Here is an 18,321-nt window from a genome sequence, read left to right as displayed (position 1 = left end):
AAACAGAATTTAATCTCTATTCCTTTGAGACCTTTTCCATTAAAAAAATAAAAATCTACAAGCTGCTGATCTTTCCAAGGGAAAAGCTCCCCTGCCTTGGGGGCTGTAAGCAAGGCAGGACATCCTTTGGGCCCCTCTGGGGCAGCAGCTCTGGGAGGGGGCTGCTGTAGAAGAGCTCCAAGCTCAGGTTTGGGAAAGCCACGAGAGATGTTTTCTTTTTTTAGCCTCCTGCACTCTGTTGAAGACATTAGGATTTGTATGGCTCTGAGTAACTGCACCAGGAAAATCCTCCCACTGCTGTGCAGGCAGATCTAGCAGAGCTGGAGTTCTGCAGAGCAGGGAAGAGCCGGGTGCAGGAAGGTGCCCAGCAGCAGTGGGTGATCACAGCCCACGCTCGCGCTGCAGAGACACGTCTGTGCAGCAACGGGCTGCCAGGACGGGGCTGACTTACTATTTCTAAGGCAAGGAGGAAACTCATGTTCTTTTGCTAATCCCTAATCAGTTTTCCTGAGTGGCTGCGTTTTCATTTGGTACAGTGGGTAAATCAATTACACACTTTATCAGGTTATTCCTACAAAGCTGCTTTCCACATTCACCAAATGATTGATGAAAGCACGACTCTCTTGCCTCCAGGGAATGGTGATTAAGGAGTGACCTTATTAAGCTGTTTAATGCAGCCGAGAATTAGACAACTCTCCTCAAAGAGACAAAGTAAACTTCATTACTTCTGTTTGAAACTTCTTTTCCTTTGCCAGCTCTAAGCACCATGACTGCCTTGAGCACAGTCCGTGCACTTGGGAGATTTTAAAGGGTTTGATCTGTAGGAAGGGAAGACTCCTCACTGACAGCGTTTCTGGGATCTCTCCTGCTCACGGGTTCCTACAGCCCTGCTGACCTCAGTAAAAATCCAAGCTTAGTGCTTGAGCACACTGCTTGAGGTGTCAAATCAGTGTTACTGGTATCTGCTGAACTGTGTAAGGAGATCAGTAAAGACAAACAGTGCAGTAACTCTATTTTTTGTTTTACAAAATAATGCTACAACACTTCCTCCTGGTAGAGGTTTATCTGAACCACAGCTGTTAACTTAGTTATAGGAAACACATAGTCTCAAGGCTTCCATTCTAAGTGCCTGAGAAAGCCAAAAGAACAGCCTTGAAGGCATGGAATTGAATTAACCAAACATGCCTAGACAGGTCACACCATTTCAGGGAATGAAAACCACAGGTCAGATGTGCAGGGAGGCACAAAACCAGTGATGTTCACATTATCTGCATGTTCACACCCAGACCTCAAGTCTGGTGAGAGCAGAGGGGGAAAACTGCCCCATGCCTTTTTCAAGACCGTCCCCTCTGTGGTGAAGGAGTGATGGTCCAGAGCTTGTGAGCCCCTCGGGCTGAGGAAAGTCCACCCCACAGCTCAGCCACCTGATGCCTGTGCAGAGGTAAGAGGCTGCTGTGCTGCTCTCACCACTCAGGAAGGGACTCAGGGACTCTGGGCTCCCTCCGCTTCCAGCGCTCTGTCGATTTGAACAGTGACAACCTAGAGGGGAGCAGAACAGACTGTCCTTCAGAGCTGGAACTGAACTGTTTTAAAGTTTCTAAACACATTGGCTACCTTCCTGGGCTCTTAAATTAAAGGACAATTAACTTTCAGTCTAGAAAGAGATGGTGGTTGTTTCCTGGTTTGACCCTTCAAAGTTTTGCCAGAGTGATTAGCGCAATGAAAAGCTGTCAGCGCTCGAGGCAGGGCTGTCAGCCAATGCTCAGAGCATCTATCCAAGCTCAGACTCTTCTGGCCTGTGGACAGGAGGAAATGGGACAAAATGAGGGTGTAGGAAATGAATAGCTGGGCATACAGGACACTGGCACAGCAGCCCGTCCTTAAGTGTTGATTATTGTTAATAACTGCTGATCCTACAGGTTTAGTGGAGAGTTGACTTTTCCCCTTATCAGGGAGAAAAACTTGGCTAAACATCAGTCCCAGCTCACAGGTACCTGTCAGTGTTGGCTTTGTTCCTTATATGCACTTAATATTTGTGCAGCAGGTGCAGTGCTGCCAGCAGGGAGGGAGCACATGAACACTCCCCTGCTATGGCAGCACTGGGAACACAACCCTCCCTTTGTTCTGGGGCTCAACAATATCCTGGTAACACTGCTGAGGATATGGGAGAGCTCCAGGCTTTCCCAGTTACTAGAAATGCCTGCAGCCTCCCTCCCTTTCACTTCCACACTCCTTCCGAGCATTTAAAAGCTCACATCTATTTTGTTTCTTCCGGGATTGCTAACCAAAGCTGACTCCTGAATGAATTCTGTCTCTGCTCCCGTTAGTCATCCCTCCAGGACAGATTTAGTAACTGCTCAGGGAAACCACGTCGAAGCCAACAGTTCACCATTGGAAGGCAGCACCCACTCACTGTCAGCTTCATCTTTTCCTGAGCTAGAAAGCTCAAAGTGAGCCAGAATTGGGAGCGAGCCTCCAGCCTCACCTGTTGTGTAGGAAGGTGGATAAATTGATATGTACCTAGTCCCAAACCTGACTGCAGGCTCAGGGGAGTTGCTGCAGACAGCAAGGATCTACAGTAGAGTTCAGCATCCCCCCTTGCCAGAGCACAACGTGGGGCAAATGACTCTCCTGCACGACTGGGCTCCAGGCAGGGCTGCCTGTGCTCCTCACCGTGGGGAACTGCCTGTTCCAAAATGTTTATCTGATGTGTTTACTGCCTGTGTCGCTGAAAGCTTGTACTCTCCTCCAGAATGTTGCATTAACATTGGCTGACTAGGGGTACACCGTGTTAAAACTCACCCTGATAAGCAATAACACACCAAAGTATTTTAATGCACAAACATGAGTCACGACACTACCTGATGCTTTCAGGTAGGGACAGTTTATTTGCCCCTTTGAACAAATAAGGCAAGATATTTGAGAAAGATCAAATAAAATCTCCTGTATCAAACTGAGAGGAATGCAATAAAAGTTACTATTTCATACATATACAAACTAAAGACCCAACACTATTATATACAAACAGCCAGATCTTACAAAATAGCATTTCAAGTCAGCAGTTTATGCCAGTGTCGCTAATTTCTTTGTTACAAAAAAGTTAAAGCTACAAACTTCACATTTGTAAGTCTCACATGACTGACATCATCAGTATCTCTGGGTTTTAGAAGCAAAGAGAACAGTTTGTCCAGAACCCTTTCAGCAATGCAGATGGATCCAAGGAGCACACAAATGTAGCTTCACAATTAAACAAGTTTTTTTGCTTAAAAACTTTGTCAGAACAGCCTTCCCTTATGTCACCAGCCTTGGTCTTAGCCTGGAGGGACTCTGAGGAGTGAACAGGTCCTGTCCTTCCAGACCCTCTACAAAGGGACCAAAAAGGGAAATATTTTCTCTAACAGATTGAAAATCAGTGAAGAGAAAATAATTCCTCTGCACTACAGCTCTAAGTGCAAGAAACATCATGAAGTCTCAGCCACTGCAAGCATTTAAGAAAGGTTCAAAGACAGTTAAGCCATTGGACCAGTTTTACTTGTTTTGGTTCATTTGCTATATTTTAAGACAATCACATCAGCAAAGCAGAGTATTTCAAGAGTGCTTACATTCAGTTACAGCAGTCACAGGTTGCATATTCTGTAAATAGACACCACCCCGTGGTGTTTCACCTAAAACTTGGGGGTTCTAATGCCCTCTGATCCCTACAAAGTTACCTACACAGTGCAGAAGTAAAACTCCTCCCAGCAGAGCCCGTTTGATCCACGCCACACGCAGGCAGTGCACAGTTCACCATGTCACACGTCTGTGTGTCCATCACACCAGAGGTGCTGGGCCAGATCCATCCCAGTGACTAATACAAGATCCAGCACTGAGCAGAGAACTCCCTCCTAAGTTGGGGGAGTTTCTTTGATGCAAAGGATGCTCATGGATATTGCTCATAATAAAGATCAGGGCAAAGAGTATTGCACGGATTCCAACGAGCATGGTATGAGCCCTGATGTTTCCCAATACCTGAGGCTATCAAATTGCTGGTTATCCCAGGATGTGCTCCTCCTTCAGCCCCCTACATACACTGCTTACTGCCTCTCCCTTTTCCTTAGGGACAGCTTGCTGATCTCCAAAACTGCCGTGACCCCAGTGCACGTCAAACAGAGACAAACTGATGCAACCAGAGCTGCAGAGGGTAAGAATGGCTTGGTTCCTTTCACAGCTATGGAGCAGACCTGTTAGCAAAGCCAAGAGTCTGCTCTCAGGGGAAAACAAGAGCCCACAGAGGCACGAAATGAACACTTCACCTCTCTAGCAGCACTTGATCCGGGAGACACTGCTGTTTTATTATCTAGGTGATGTACCAAGGCCTGTTTCAGAAGATCGACAGGGAAACTGTTCCCTCTATCAGAGCAAAATGAAAATAAATTGGTAGAAATACTTGTTCTGTCCAAACAATTCGTCATACGCCGGGAACACCTAAAACTACAAGGCTCTGCTGTTACAGCTCACAGGGCAGAGGCACTGCTCAGTCTTTGCCCTGCAAAGAGGCTCTTTGCTTCTTCTGTTTTACTCTCCCCTCTCTGGTGTGAGCTGATTGCACCATCCCCACAGCGACTGTACACGCTGGGGCATCGCCACTGATTGACCTTTACTGGGCAGGAATAGCAGGGAAACGAAAAAAACCCCAACCAACCAACACAGGAGCATCCAGAGGAACTGGAAGAGACTGAACCTCTTCCAGCAGGACATCAGTAGTTGTCTTCTCATCCAGATCAACTCCGCCTTTGCTCCACCACCATAAATGCACATCTTTGTTAATTCAACAGTCTTTACTTCCAGTTCAACTCTCCTGATGTGCTAAACCTTGCAGAAATGTGAAGGATTGTGAAATCAAGTTTTTATTCAAGCATCTAAAGATGTAAATTTGAAATGAAACCTATAAAATATTTCACAAGCTGTGGAGATTTTTTAAGTCCTCTCAGACACAGCTGAAGTACCCAGTTCCTGAGAGTATTCCTTCCACCCATTCAAGTGCTGTTTCCTTTCCTCAGCACTCCATTGTCAGCAGGGTCTCCCTGAAGGACATTTCCAAACAGATAGACAAAGGGGAATCACATCACTGACTGGCTTTTGGTTTTAAATGGGTGTGGATTTCAAATGACAGAACGTAATTTCTTATGGAGGCACAACATGCTTTATCTACTCAGATAAATTCATAAAGGACACAAAAAGAGGACAAAACTGAGGTCTTGAAGAAACCACACTTGCTTAAAGCACACAGTGTAAGGCATGGGGCTTATTACAGGCTTTTTAAAAACTGAGATTTAAGTTTCTTTCAAAAGGCTGGAACAGTTTGTACAAGTTCTCACCTGCTCTCTTCAGTGACCTAAAACTTATCAGTACCTTAACAGTAGAGACAGTTAACAGCTTGAAATTGAGTCTGTGCATTCACAAAGAAAAACAAAACCAAAAAACCCACAAAAGATGCAGTCGTTAAATACCACAATCCATATTCACTGAAACCAAATTGGACTCCTGAAAAGTTCAGTTGAAAAGAGAGTGAGCCAACTTTCATTAGCCAATTCCTATCTGTTCCTCTGGTTTAAAAACAATCCTCCTAAAAACAGTAACAGAACTCCTTCGCAATAATGGGTTAAATACCTGTCTAACATTAAAACACAACCACCAGGATCCTCCACGTCGCGGCATTCCTGAGTTCACAAAGGTGCTATGGAAAAATAAACGAGGCAGAAGTATTGCCCTCTATTTCGCTAGCGTATTTCAATAGAAATCAATCTGTTCAGTAGTCATAAAAAGCAAGGAGCTGATTGTTTGAGGCTGGAAGAACATTCTACCCGTGGCTCAGAAGTTCTGCTGCCGCCGCTTCTTGGCTTCGATGGCGTCGAGGATGGGCTGCCGCTTGGACTGGTACTTCTGCCGGATCTCCTCGATCTCCTGCTCCATCATGGGGTCCAGGGCTGAGAGCCTCCTCTGGAGCTCATCCACACTCCACGTCTTCAGCTGAGCAGGAGACAAAAGAAGAACAGGCACCAGTGTCAGCACAGGTCTGCAGGGATCCCACTGCCCGTCCGGCGGGCACGGCGCACCTTCCAGCGGGAAAAGTGGGAGAGCTCTGCTCCAGGCTGCTGCTCTCACTGAGACTGGCATGAGCCTGGGGACACTGGGCTGCTTCTGCTCATTTTACAGGTACATTACATGCTCTGTTTAGTGGCAGTGTGAGCGTATAAACAACCAGTGAAATGTTTCCCCCACTGAGTTGCTTTTCTAACGCTTCATTTTGCAGGCTTAGAACAGAAATACTGCATTGAGATGGAAGAGGAGCAAAGTTCTCTTCCCCTCCCCTTTCCTTGCACCTAAACTTCCTTCTGCTAAATGACAAAAGGAGACAGGGGAACAGAAATCAAAAAATACCATTGACAAAAGCTGCATTTGAATAAAAAAGCACTTCTGTACAATCAGGCTGAAGCTCAGTAAGGGTGAGGGTTCAGACAGGAATCCCAGAGCACAAGCACACACACCAGGTCTCTTTGGGTCAGCCTCATACTGATACAGCATGCAAGTACAATTTGTATTTTCCTGCACATGTGAAGATGTCAGACTACTCTGGACAAGCTCCCTCTCCCTGAATTCCCTCTCTGCCTGACCTCAGTTTAACTGACTCTCTTGTCCACACCAATTTGCTGAGAACTGGCACAGAAGAGTTTTACTGTGTGATTAGAGATGCCAAGTGTGGCCTGGACAGTCTAGATTGTCCACAGCTACAGCCTTTATGTAATATTATAATATTATAACCTGTGGAACAGACAGGATTTTAGGACAACGTTAAAAATATATGGACACTGGAAGTGCTTCAAATGTTCACTTAAGCACCAGCCCTTTTCCCATCCAAAGCCAAGTGACCATCAGAAACACACAGGAGATGCTGTTTCACAGCCACTGCAGCAGGACAGGGATGACTGTGCAGCACCTGCCATCAGTGATGCCATCCATTGCTGTGGATGCTAAGAACATGCAAAATAATTTGGGGATTTCGGTGCACAAAGAACTGTCAATTTTTTGACTTTCAACAAATGTCATAATTGAGTGACTTATCTTTTTATTTCAGTTACATGCAAGTGGTGCTGTCCTGGTTTAGCTGTTAATTAGTCAGCTGTCATGGTTATTCTTCAAACCACTTCTGAACCAAAACACTCAGTGAAATGTTTGCTGCCTACTACAAGGCAACAAATGAATGTTTAATGGCAGTTTGCATCAGTCCTTAAAAATAATACTAAGATACAGAAATCTTGATCCCTCTTCCTGAGATGGTTTCTGCTAGCTGATTTCTCACATGGTCTTTTGAAGTTCTTTAGCATATTCTAAAGATCTCTCCTAGTTGCATTTACAGGATCATGAATTCACTTTAATCATCCAGGCACACGTGAAACACAACCTTTCTGCTGAGGATATACAGTCTTTGGGCCTCTCCAATCAGGCAACTGTTCATTAGAAAGACAAAGCACTTCCTCTGCAAAGATATACATTATTTATACACATTAATGCAACTTTACTAGGCAGCAGTTTAAGTTGATGCATGGCACCAGTTGCCTTTTCGCACTAATTTATTATGGAGCAGGTAATTATTCAACATTCCCCTTCCTCACAGTCCAGGGAATTGAAAAGTCAAATGAAAATGCAAAACAGAAGAAAATATTAATTCAAGTACTGAACACATATACTGAGCAGCTACAGTGGAGCAAAGGGCTGTCAGCTCCCCCAGCGTACCCAGTGCTGGGCTGCTGAAAGAGGGCATTGGAACAGATCTAAAACACCTTGATCAAGGCTTAAGCCAACTATTAGATGTCAGAAATTGTCACAGGGCTGCAATCTTCCACGGATGCCCTTTGAGCCTTCTCCACCACCTCCCAAAGTGCTGGGTGCTGCCTACAGCCAGAAACAAAGTGCCAGAGCTGGAAGAGCAGAGGGCAGGGCAAGATGTACCGCCATGGTCTCTCCCTCTGAGAAGGTGGCAGTAAGAAAATACTGCCCTGCTGCTGCTCCTGAACCCGATGGAGCATCTTGGGACACCCTCCGTGGGTACTGACACACAGAGCCTTCCTGCTGCCTGAGAGAACTGCCTGCCAAGGGACACAACGGCTGTGACAGCTCCCGGGACTGTGTTTGTCAGGACAGATGGCTAACAGTATGGGAGATGCTGGAGTACTGCTAAGTCTGGAGTGGGCAAAAGCCCACAGATATATATTAATATGAGCAAACTGGGAAGTGTGTTCCCTGCACAGCCGCGTTGACGCAGAGCAAAGCTGCTACTTCGGGAGCCTGATCACGGGTTAACCAGCACAGGGGTGGTGGGAGAAGGAAGGAAGGGAGGCAAGGCAAGGCAGTGCAAAAATCTGGGAGCTCAGGAACATCCTGTGTGCAGTGCTCTGTGCTGGTGAGGATGAACTAACCACAGAGCCTTCCCCTGGAAGAATGGCAGCCTGGCTGTGAGTGCCATGCTGGTCCTGAAAGAGGCAGAGAAGCCAAAGGGCTGCCCCGGGAAAAGGTGCAGAACGTGACTGCTCAGCCCAGATGAGCTGAGGAGAGACTGACAGCACCCAGTGGCTAATGAGAGCCACCCACCCATGCAGTGCAGAGGACACCCAGCCCTCTGCTCCTGCCCTGCTGCAGGCTGTGACAGCACCAGCCCGGGGACCTGGGCTGGGCGATTACTCAGCTCGTCCTTCCACTCACACACACACACGTCTTTAGAATTTAAAAAAAAATAAATAAAAGAAAGAGAACTGTTTCAAATGTGACGGCCTCCATTTCACTTTGCTGTGTGGCAGTTCACTGCAAGCCAATGCCACAGACAGACTTTCTGCCAGAAATGAAGTTTCAGACTCCAGGATCTCTGTCTCTGCAGTGGAACACTCCCGGGACACTGACATTATTCTCTTCGTGAAACGCCAGGAGCAAAATAAGACAAGAAGGACAAGGACAGCATCTCATGACAGACGGTTACTCGGGGTAAAGTCTCAGTGCTGAGCAGCTGCAATTAGAGCTGGTTTTAGCCACGGGTTCAGTCCCACTCCTCTCCTCACTTCTCAGCAATTCCTTTGCTGTAAGAAGTCAAAGTGTCTCTGTAAAAGCTATCTATTTTTGTCCGCACTGATCAAATACCTAAGACAAACTTTTAAAGGAAGGAATCTCATTTCAAATGTAAAGACAGATATAAAATACTTGTTCTATGGTTGGTCAAGCACATCTATCAAAAAGGAGAGGAGGCAGCACAGCGAAACCATTCCAGCAAGGTTCTATGTGCAGAAAGCTAATTTTTAACCATTTGATGAACAGCTGTATTTTTACTCAAGGTTTTGAGAATGATCCTAACTCTGTAAAAATGCCCAACTGAAGACAAGTGTCAGAGGTGCAAGTGTTCACCTGAAAGCCTCTCACCCACGGCTGTGCTGTTGTTCTTCAGACACCACTGACAGCAACGTCTTGTTTTAATATGCTGATGATTTCTGCTGTATAATTCAGAAGGACATACATAATTATATCCTTTGGAAGGACATAACCTACAGCCTTCCCATGCATGCACAGTAATGATGGACAAACCAGGAACACATCATTTGAAATACAGTTTCTTTCTCAAGGAGAAGACTTGTAAGCTATTCATGACATTCCTTTGTCAGCATTTCAGACAGATTTGCAGACAACTACCCCATGAATAATGTTCAACTCAGCAAACTGCTTCTGAGTTGCCATCCTTTCAAATCAGCATTTAAAAACAGGGAAAAAAAACCCCAAAACACTTGCAATTCTTAGAGTCAGGTAAAGTGTCACAGCAACACGATATTCTACTGAATGTAAATGAACCTAAGCAGCAAAAGGAGAATAAATAAAAGCCACAGGTTTGATAGTCAAGGGCACCATGATCTGAACTTTATACTGCTCTTCCCTAAGCAGGAAGCAGTTTAAAACCCTGCCACAGTATTTTTAAACAGACCATGTCAGATTTCTTATTTACACAAAACAATCTGTTGTAAAACACAAAGCCTGGAGAATTAACTCAGCCCCTGCCCTGTACCCACAAAAAAAAACAAACAAAAATCCCAAACAGTAAAAATTTTTTGAATTAGAAGCTGATGCAAATGATTTATCACAGGTTCTCCTGGGACCCATAGTCTTTACCCTGAAGAGCACCCATGCTGGTTTTCCCACAGCAAGGTCTGTAGCTTGACCAGTTTGGGACTTGGCACATTCCTTTGGTCCCTCAAGAGCCCTTCAGCAGCACAAGGTCACCACTGCCTGGACCAGGCTGCACTACTGACATAAATATGGTCATCCACTAACCCCCAGGTCACTTCAGCTATCACTCTTATTTGCTCCTCTAGCAAAAACACTGCCAGCAAAATCCTCTTGCTGCATGAATTACGAGCATCAAACAGAAAGGAGCTGTTTCCCAGCAGCTTTCACACGTTTCTCCCCCAACAAAGAGTCTCAGTAAAGCTCTAGCTCACTGACTGCACAGGAATCAAAAAACATTACCTTGGGGCAAGTGGAAGGCATGTTTCTCCTGAAACTTTCTTTTTACTTGCTGACACTGAATCTGATCCCTGGATTTAGCACAAAGCCTTTTTCCTTGCATGTCTGCAACGTTTCAAGCTATCTGGGCTTTGCTTTTAGATGCTGTCTTTGAAGTCCTGAAGCTTGTGCCAAACATGAACCCTCCATCCCCAGGGAGGGGATGCAGTTGTTCTACCATCACTTTTCAAACGTGCAGATGCACCCTGACTTCTGGGACAAAACTGAAATATGTATGACACTGATGAGATGATACTTTCCTCATGGTGAAGGTATCTGAACAGCTTTGCAGAAGGAAGATATTTTCGAGTCTTGGTACTACAGCCAGTCCTATGAAAAAAATTAAGAAGTTGTTCTCGCCTTCCTCAGCCCTCTAGTCACATCCCTCGACCATAATTTCTCTGAGTTGGAACACTTGTCTTCCACATGCTCAGAGTATTTTCCGAATATCCTCCCACTGTTACCCCCAGTGGCTTTTTGGAAAGGAAACACCCAGCTGCAGCAATCGCTCTCTCTGCCTTTCACCCAGATATTCCAGGTGGCATTTACTGCTCAACATAACTTGATGTCAAACTTTTAAGTTTTAAATAGCCTTTGGAAAAACGGGCTTTAGCAATTATCACTTCATAAGGGGCAGTGGGAGTTTGAAGACTAAAATACAGAAGTAATAAAATTGCAGCTTCCCACGCTACACAGGGAAATAAATTCTTAGTAGAAAAGATATGAGCTAGATGGGAACTAAAGAAAAAAACAAATTAATTGTCTATTTAGCAGAGGTTTTATTGTTATAACTTCCTCTTCTGCCTAGTTTTATGCTGCAATCTAACAGTTCTTGACTGCATGCCCAGTGATCAAAATCCCCCAAGGAAACTCATCAATCATATCAGTAGGGAGCACAACTCATCATTTACTTGTGTATATTTGGAGGGGCAAACTCTGAGCATGGCTTGAGAAGGGGTTTTATCCAAACTGAGATATCCAAGCTATGCTAAACATTAAATGCCAAACAGCAATTTGCTGTTTAGAGATAATGAAAAATATTTCCACTGTAATATAGCAGCAACAGGCTACTTTGGAAAAACAAAACCAGAACAACCAAGTGGGACTGCAACTGTATGGAAGCCCCTCACAGGAGGCTATTGATGATCACACTCCATAGCAGAAGTGGCTTTGTATTAAGAGACAAGTAAAAAGGAATTCCTACACACAGTCTATTAAGTGTTCAGATGTCCTTTGGGAAGGGAGGCTCTTCACAGAAGAGACTAATTAAACTCTTGCTTCCCTTCACCTTGGCTGTCAGCACTGTTACCAAGATGCTTCCCTTCTGACAAAACCAAGGGCACACTTGTACTTCCTTCTCCAGGATCCTGCAGATCGGTTTGTGCATCCACCTCAACTTCTGAACTTTTCTTCTGTCACCTCCTCAAGCAGAGTTTTATTTCTGGGAGGTGCTCACCCCTCGGATACCACTTGCCAGGACTATTTGTAGCAACCACCTCGGAGCAGAGCTCAGCCTGCAGCACATGGCAGTGCACGGGTGCTGCAGAGGACCACGAGCCAGGGAGAGGTGTCATCTCCAGGATTCATGAATGTGAGCTCTGACAAGTGTAAGAGCTGAGATTATTCTGGAATTAGCTTTCTGCAACTCGAAAGACTGGTTAAACACGGTATCAGTTAAATGCTCGTATCAAATATACTCAGAGGGAGCACGTTACTCAATAGTACTACGCACTTTTTTTTAAACCAGAAAAAAAAGTATTCCATTCCTCTGGCCAAAATTAAATGTAGAAGGTGATTTCTCACGCTAAGCAGACTTCAGGTCTTGAGGATGGTGATATAAATTGGTGTTGGAATAGCATGCCATTTTTTTCCATAGCATTTTTCCTGAAATGCTGCCTCAATACTGCTTGGCACACTTTCAATCACTGATCTAAAAATTAAGTGCCTTGTTCTCATTTATGTTTCTAGCATAAGGAAGCCTTGATGTAATATATGAGCAGGCATTAACTATTTATTCACTTTAAGTTGTCAAAGGACACAAGAACCCAAGAACCTACAGGCACTTTCTGCCCACTTTTTTCTCATGACTGTCAGGTCCCTACAACTCCACAGATCTGCCAGGCAGCCATTCTACAGAGGGGCTGCAGTAAACCAGGATAAGCCCCTGTGCCTACACAAATACTAATTATCATGATTTCCCCCCCTTTTAGCATCAGCACATCAGTGAAGTTTCTCACTGTTATGAAAGCAGAGGATGAAATGCACTCACTGTGGGATTTCATGCAAGATTCAAAATACAGATATTAAACTTTCAAAGGATTTGAAAAATAAGTCTCAGCAGCACAAGCTTCTGCTTTTAATGCATCTTAATTATTTAGGCAATGTACTAGCAAAACACATCATGGGCTGCAGCATCCAGCACAAGTCAAACCAGCACTAGGGCCAGAAATTCCCAAAGAAAAGGAACAGGATCTGTGATCAGTGCACATGTGGAGACAGTGGTTTCAGGCCACCTCATGTGAACAGCACATGGCTTTCCAGAAAGAAATAATACTCCACTTCCAACCAGATCATCATTCTAGATCATTCTAGAGGTCAAGTCAGCTCAAGTCAATGCAAGTCAAGCAGCTTAAACCATTAAATATTTAAGTGCAATCACAGCACCACTTTTTGTGGAAGAAAAGATGGACACTACTACACACTCAGTGTTTGATCCCTGGTCGAAATGGAAAATATATTTTAACAGAGAGTTATATCAGAGGAGACCCAGGGCTTCTCAGATGAGCTGTTTCTCTGGCTCTACCTTACTCGCACAGGTGTGGAGTTTGGTGGCTACTGAATGATCTCACTGCTACAATACCAGTAAGGATTCCAATTCATTTGCCATGTAGCTCTGCTTATTTGATTAAAATATTGGGGCATGACACCAGACCATTTTATTTGTTACTATCCCCATAATGTTTGGTGCTGCTGGTTCAGCAAGGACCTTCCTCAAGTGTTCTTTGAGCAGAGAATTCCTGTGGGTGCTCTGGAAGAGACACACACACTTTGGACACACAGCTGCTCCTTCACCAGCTAAGAGGCATCTTTGTTTCCTCACCCTCCCTACAGTTTGGAAGTTTCCCCCCATTCCTTGAAACCACGGAGCAGCTTTGCTGTTGGCAAGATGTCAGAAAATTCCCAATTTCGGAGGATCACAGCAAACATCCAGCTCTCCCCTGGCTACCCAGACAGAACTGTGCAGTGATTATGCAGAGTGATTACCACGGAACAGGGATTGCAGAAGTGTGGGAACAGCACAGCCTGCATCCCTGGGCTGCTCTGAGCCAAGAACTGCACTTCAGTAATTCTCACTGTAATCCTTAAAAGGCTCAAGAAAGTTTTGGTGTCACAGCCAGCACAAGCACAGAAACACTGCAGGCTGTCATTACCTCAGCATCGTGCTGAAGTTGTATTAAGGCAGAAAACCCATCCAAATCTCTACTCACTGATATGAGTGGTGAGTGGTCATTAAAAAAAAAACGGAGCTTTTTAAAAAAAGACCAATTCGTTTTAATCTTCTCAGCTCCAAGATTAAATTTCCTTTTTTAGCCTTAGTGTCAATTATGAGCATGAATAACGCCATTCACTTCCAAAATCATCCCAAGTATTGTACACACTCCATCTAAACAAAGGGAATGACAGATTGTGTTGGTGTTGTTCTGCAGCACTGAACTTCAAGAAGTCCAAACCTTAAAATCCTTTAGGGACTTAGAAAGTGGCTGACTAATTCTGCAACCACAAAGACAAGTTATCTCACTGGGTTGTTTTTTTCCCCAGTAACTGAATTACAAACCAAGATAAAAGGTCAGCCTGTCTGAACAAGCAAGCAAGCAAAAAAACCAACAAAAACCAAAAAAGCATCACTTGCTTTTAAAAAGCACTTGCTTGCCAGAGGTTTGATTAAGAAAAAAGACAGCAGAGGGTTTTTTCCTTCTCTAAGTGATTATGCTTTAATTTTCTTAAGTAAGAGTACCAAAATACCTCTGAACATGCTAAAATAAATCATGTCATTGGGCTTTGAGGATCTGGCTAGCTGCACAACTCAACTGTCAAGTACGCAGCTGACCAACGTGGGGTTCCCCCCCCCCCTTTTTTTTTTTAAGAAAAGCAATCTATCAGGAAATGCTGATTCCTTTAAACCAAATAAAATGTTTTTACAGATCTGAAAGGTTTAACTAAGTTCTGCCAGGAAGGGTACACGTGTCTGTAATGGAGCTTCCTTCCAATTCCCCCTACCCTTTCCCCCTCTCTCCCCTGTTCTTAAGGGCTCTACTTACTGAAGGATTGATAATAAACTTCTTTATTCAGGATCACTTATCCTGAATAAAGCAGAACAACCCAAGAAGTAAGAATACCTAAACTAGGAGTGATTCATTCACATGATATTGCCCAGCATGAAACACAAATGTAACTGAAGTGGTAACCAATTAGTTAACACTAAATCAGTACACAACTACAGCCTTCATTAATGATGTGGAGTAAGAAGCTTGTTACTGGTGTATCAGCAACATTAACATATCAGAAGACTTCACACAAATCTGCAATGCACAGTGAAGGCTTAAAACACACAGCTTCACTTTCAAAGCCTTAAGACTACATCACCCATGGCAAGGAGCCATTATAGTTTTAAATAACTTGGGCCTATTTATGTTAACACTTAAGAGTATTAAACGTTATTCAATAAATGTTTTTAATTTCAGTCTTAAGTCTCTCATTTTATTTCTGACTCCAGGAGAGCTGCTGAAGGGGATTTGTTTCCAGGAAGACCACACCAATTCCCTACACTGTGTACCCAAAAGTGTTGCAAAACCTTGGTCCAATGCTGCTCTGCCTCTGCTCCTTCACTGAGGGAAAGGAGGCAACAGCTGCAGTTTGAAGGCAAAGAAGACAGGAGAGAGAATTAAAAGCTTTCTGAGGAAAGACTGAATTACAGAGATTTCCAGGGCATTCTGAAAAAAAAAAAAATCAACAGCTGCATGCCCATGCAGTTATCTTTAAAACCAGGGGCATGTGTTTAATATTTCAGAGACAAATATTTTTTGGGACAGTCCCCCAGTGAACCATCTCCATAAAATCCATGTCTCACAAAGCTGCACACTTTGCTATGAAAGGTTTTCCCAGCTGTTCACTATTACTTGGGCATCCATTTATAACAATCCTGCACGATGGCAAGGCACAAAAAAAGGAGGAATTAAACACTTAATTTCGGAATAATAATCCTTTCAGACTGTATCAGTCTACATGTATTAACCTGCTCTTTCTCCCTCTTCTTGAAGGTCAAAGCTTTGATTCTGAACAACAGGATGGTTTGTGTTGGAAGGGACCTCACAGACCACCTCGTTTCAACCCCCTGCCATGGGCAGGGACACCTTCCACTAGCCCAGGTTGCTCCAAGCCCCATCCAACCTGGCCTTGGACACTTCCAGGGATGGGGCAGCCACAGCTTCTCTGGGCAACCTGTGCCAGGGCCTCACCACACTCACAGGGAAGAATTTCTTCCTAATATCTAATCTAAACCTGCTCTCTTTCATTTTAAGCCATTATCTATTGTCCTATCACTCTACACCCTTGCTAAAAGTCCCTCTCCAGTTCTCCTCTCCAGCCAAGGCAAACCTCTCGGGATACCCAGGCCACTGGAAGCAGCCACAGCCAACTGCAAATTCCATTACCTTCTCTGTACCAGCCAAACCTCAAAGATGCCTCACCCATGATGAAGCTTCCCCCTGCAAAGTCTCCTGGTGAGGTCAGCAGGCAGATTCCCAGGGATTCCATGCACCAATTACACTGGCAATGAGCAACACCTGGATGTTTCTGCAGGTTTTACAGGAATAGAAGAAGAGGGGGCACAAAGGCAAATGCAGCAGGTCCAGCAGCCAGAGCTGAGATAACTTTGCTCCTCCCACAGTGCATCATTTCAGGCACTTGTCCAGGTGAGACCCTGCCCACTGGAAAGTATTCACAGGGCCCTGATGGAGACTTTATCCCCAGGCTCTTCACTTATGGTCCAGAGGTTCCACCTCCCACGAGGCAACCCAGAGCAGCTGTAATAGGCTCCTCAAGCAAAGAGTCTCCAAAAGGAGCCTTTTCTGCTACAGATGAGAAAAACCTGGACAAGCTTGTCTTTTTAAGCTACATTACCCTTTAAAACATTTGTACTGACAGATGAGTTGGAAGATTTTAGAAGCATTTCAAATAGATCTCGTTTGAGCAGGAGTGTTCTTTCTTTAAGGGAGACGCTGTGCCAAGAACACATCCAGCCTTGAAAACAGATCTCAAGGCATAACAAGGCTCCAACAGGTTTTCTGAAGAATACAGTATGCTCAGAGATAATTTTTCCAGCATCACACCCTCAATTATTAATTTCTCTTCCCATTCTCCCAAAGCAGAAATGCACATTGCAGCCTGACCTTTAAACATACAGCAGTAGTGGAACAAATCCAATGATCACAGACCCTGGATGAAGTTCTGTTAGTTACTTAGTTCATCCACAAAACTTTCAGTCAATGTCTCAGCTGATTAAATGCTACAGCAGGAAAGGGGCCTCAGAGATAGTCCAGGATGTTGAGTTTACAAGTCTGAACACTCTGATATAAAGTCGATTCCAGGTTACATTATTCCAATCTCCATTAAGGGCTATGACCTAAGCAATTCAACACAAACAGCAGCAACTCATTTTACTTCCCACTCACTGCAAGTTTCATCTAAAAGCCTCATGTCACAGAAGGCCTGCTATATACAAAAATATAGCAAAAAATGAAAATTTGACAGCGAGTTGTGGCAGTAAGTGCTTTGCAATCAGTGTCAGTTTGCACCCAAGTGAAAGCAGGTGGTGAGCAATGACCCTGTTACCAAATGGAAGAGAGCAGGAATCTATTCTCTTCCCCAGCAGATACAAGAGTCACGTCACTGAACTACCTTTTTCAATTTTAAATATTGCTAACAAATTTTAAAACCAAATGTGGTATCTTCTGGGTTGGTTTTTTTTTGGTTTGTTTTCATAAAGGAAATTTGGAAAGGTTTATAAAACCTACATACACAGAGTTTGCTGTAAACCATGCTGGTGGTTTGAGGCAGCCACGAATCCAATGAGGTTTGCAGTAAGGTTCAGAGTGCTTTCCTCATGCAAATGTCACAGAAGATTAACAAACAATAAAAGAGAGAAGCAAGCTGTTCCTGGGCTTATTTTTAAAATGACTGTATGTTTGACTATAAGGTGACAAAATGAACCATTTGTCCTTAATAAAGATGTCACAAGTTAAAAGTATTTGCTGGGAAGAACGTACTAAATATGCTGAAAAGGTAATGCTTAAAAGAGACACAAACAATTAACAGAGCTTTAAAAATTCTTGGCAGATGGCTGAAGGAAAAAAAAAGGAAATCCATTCAAGGGACATCAAGGCTATGAATCAAGACAGGTGACATTTAAAACCAATGAATAAAACATCACAAAAACCTGCCTCTTTTCATAAATCATACTTCACGGTGGAATTATATCCAGATATTACACTTCAAGATCTTCCTCCATAAGCAGGAGACACCATGGGGGTACGATTCAGCTTTGGAAGTTAATACTTGTCTATCCTGGACTGCTTTCTGCTGTCAGAAAAATGGTCTTCTTATTTAAGGAGTCTGTTTCTCTCCCTCCCATAAAAAGAAATTATAGCCTTAATGCTCTCCCACAGAAAGAAACCTTTATTTTAGATT

General features: G+C 44.0%; 1 protein-coding gene across 1 annotated transcript in view; it reads right to left on the bottom strand.

Annotated features, from left to right (window-relative positions):
- Positions 1 to 2,849: 2,849 nt before the first annotated feature.
- The window catches only part of STK4 (serine/threonine kinase 4), a 46,306-nt gene continuing 30,834 nt past the window's right edge, over positions 2,850 to 18,321 (bottom strand). The window contains exon 11 of the mRNA XM_027693824.1: positions 2,850 to 6,009. Within this exon, the coding sequence (XP_027549625.1) occupies positions 5,851 to 6,009 (159 nt within the window). The 3' untranslated portion in view covers positions 2,850 to 5,850. The remainder of the gene's footprint in view (positions 6,010 to 18,321) is intronic.

Source organism: Neopelma chrysocephalum, unplaced genomic scaffold (assembly GCF_003984885.1).
Source record: "Neopelma chrysocephalum unplaced genomic scaffold, ASM398488v2 Primary Assembly neopelma1_94, whole genome shotgun sequence".
NCBI lineage: Eukaryota > Metazoa > Chordata > Aves > Passeriformes > Pipridae > Neopelma > Neopelma chrysocephalum.
The sequence above is the reverse complement of the archived record's forward strand: the minus strand, read 5'-3'. Positions and strand labels throughout refer to the sequence as shown.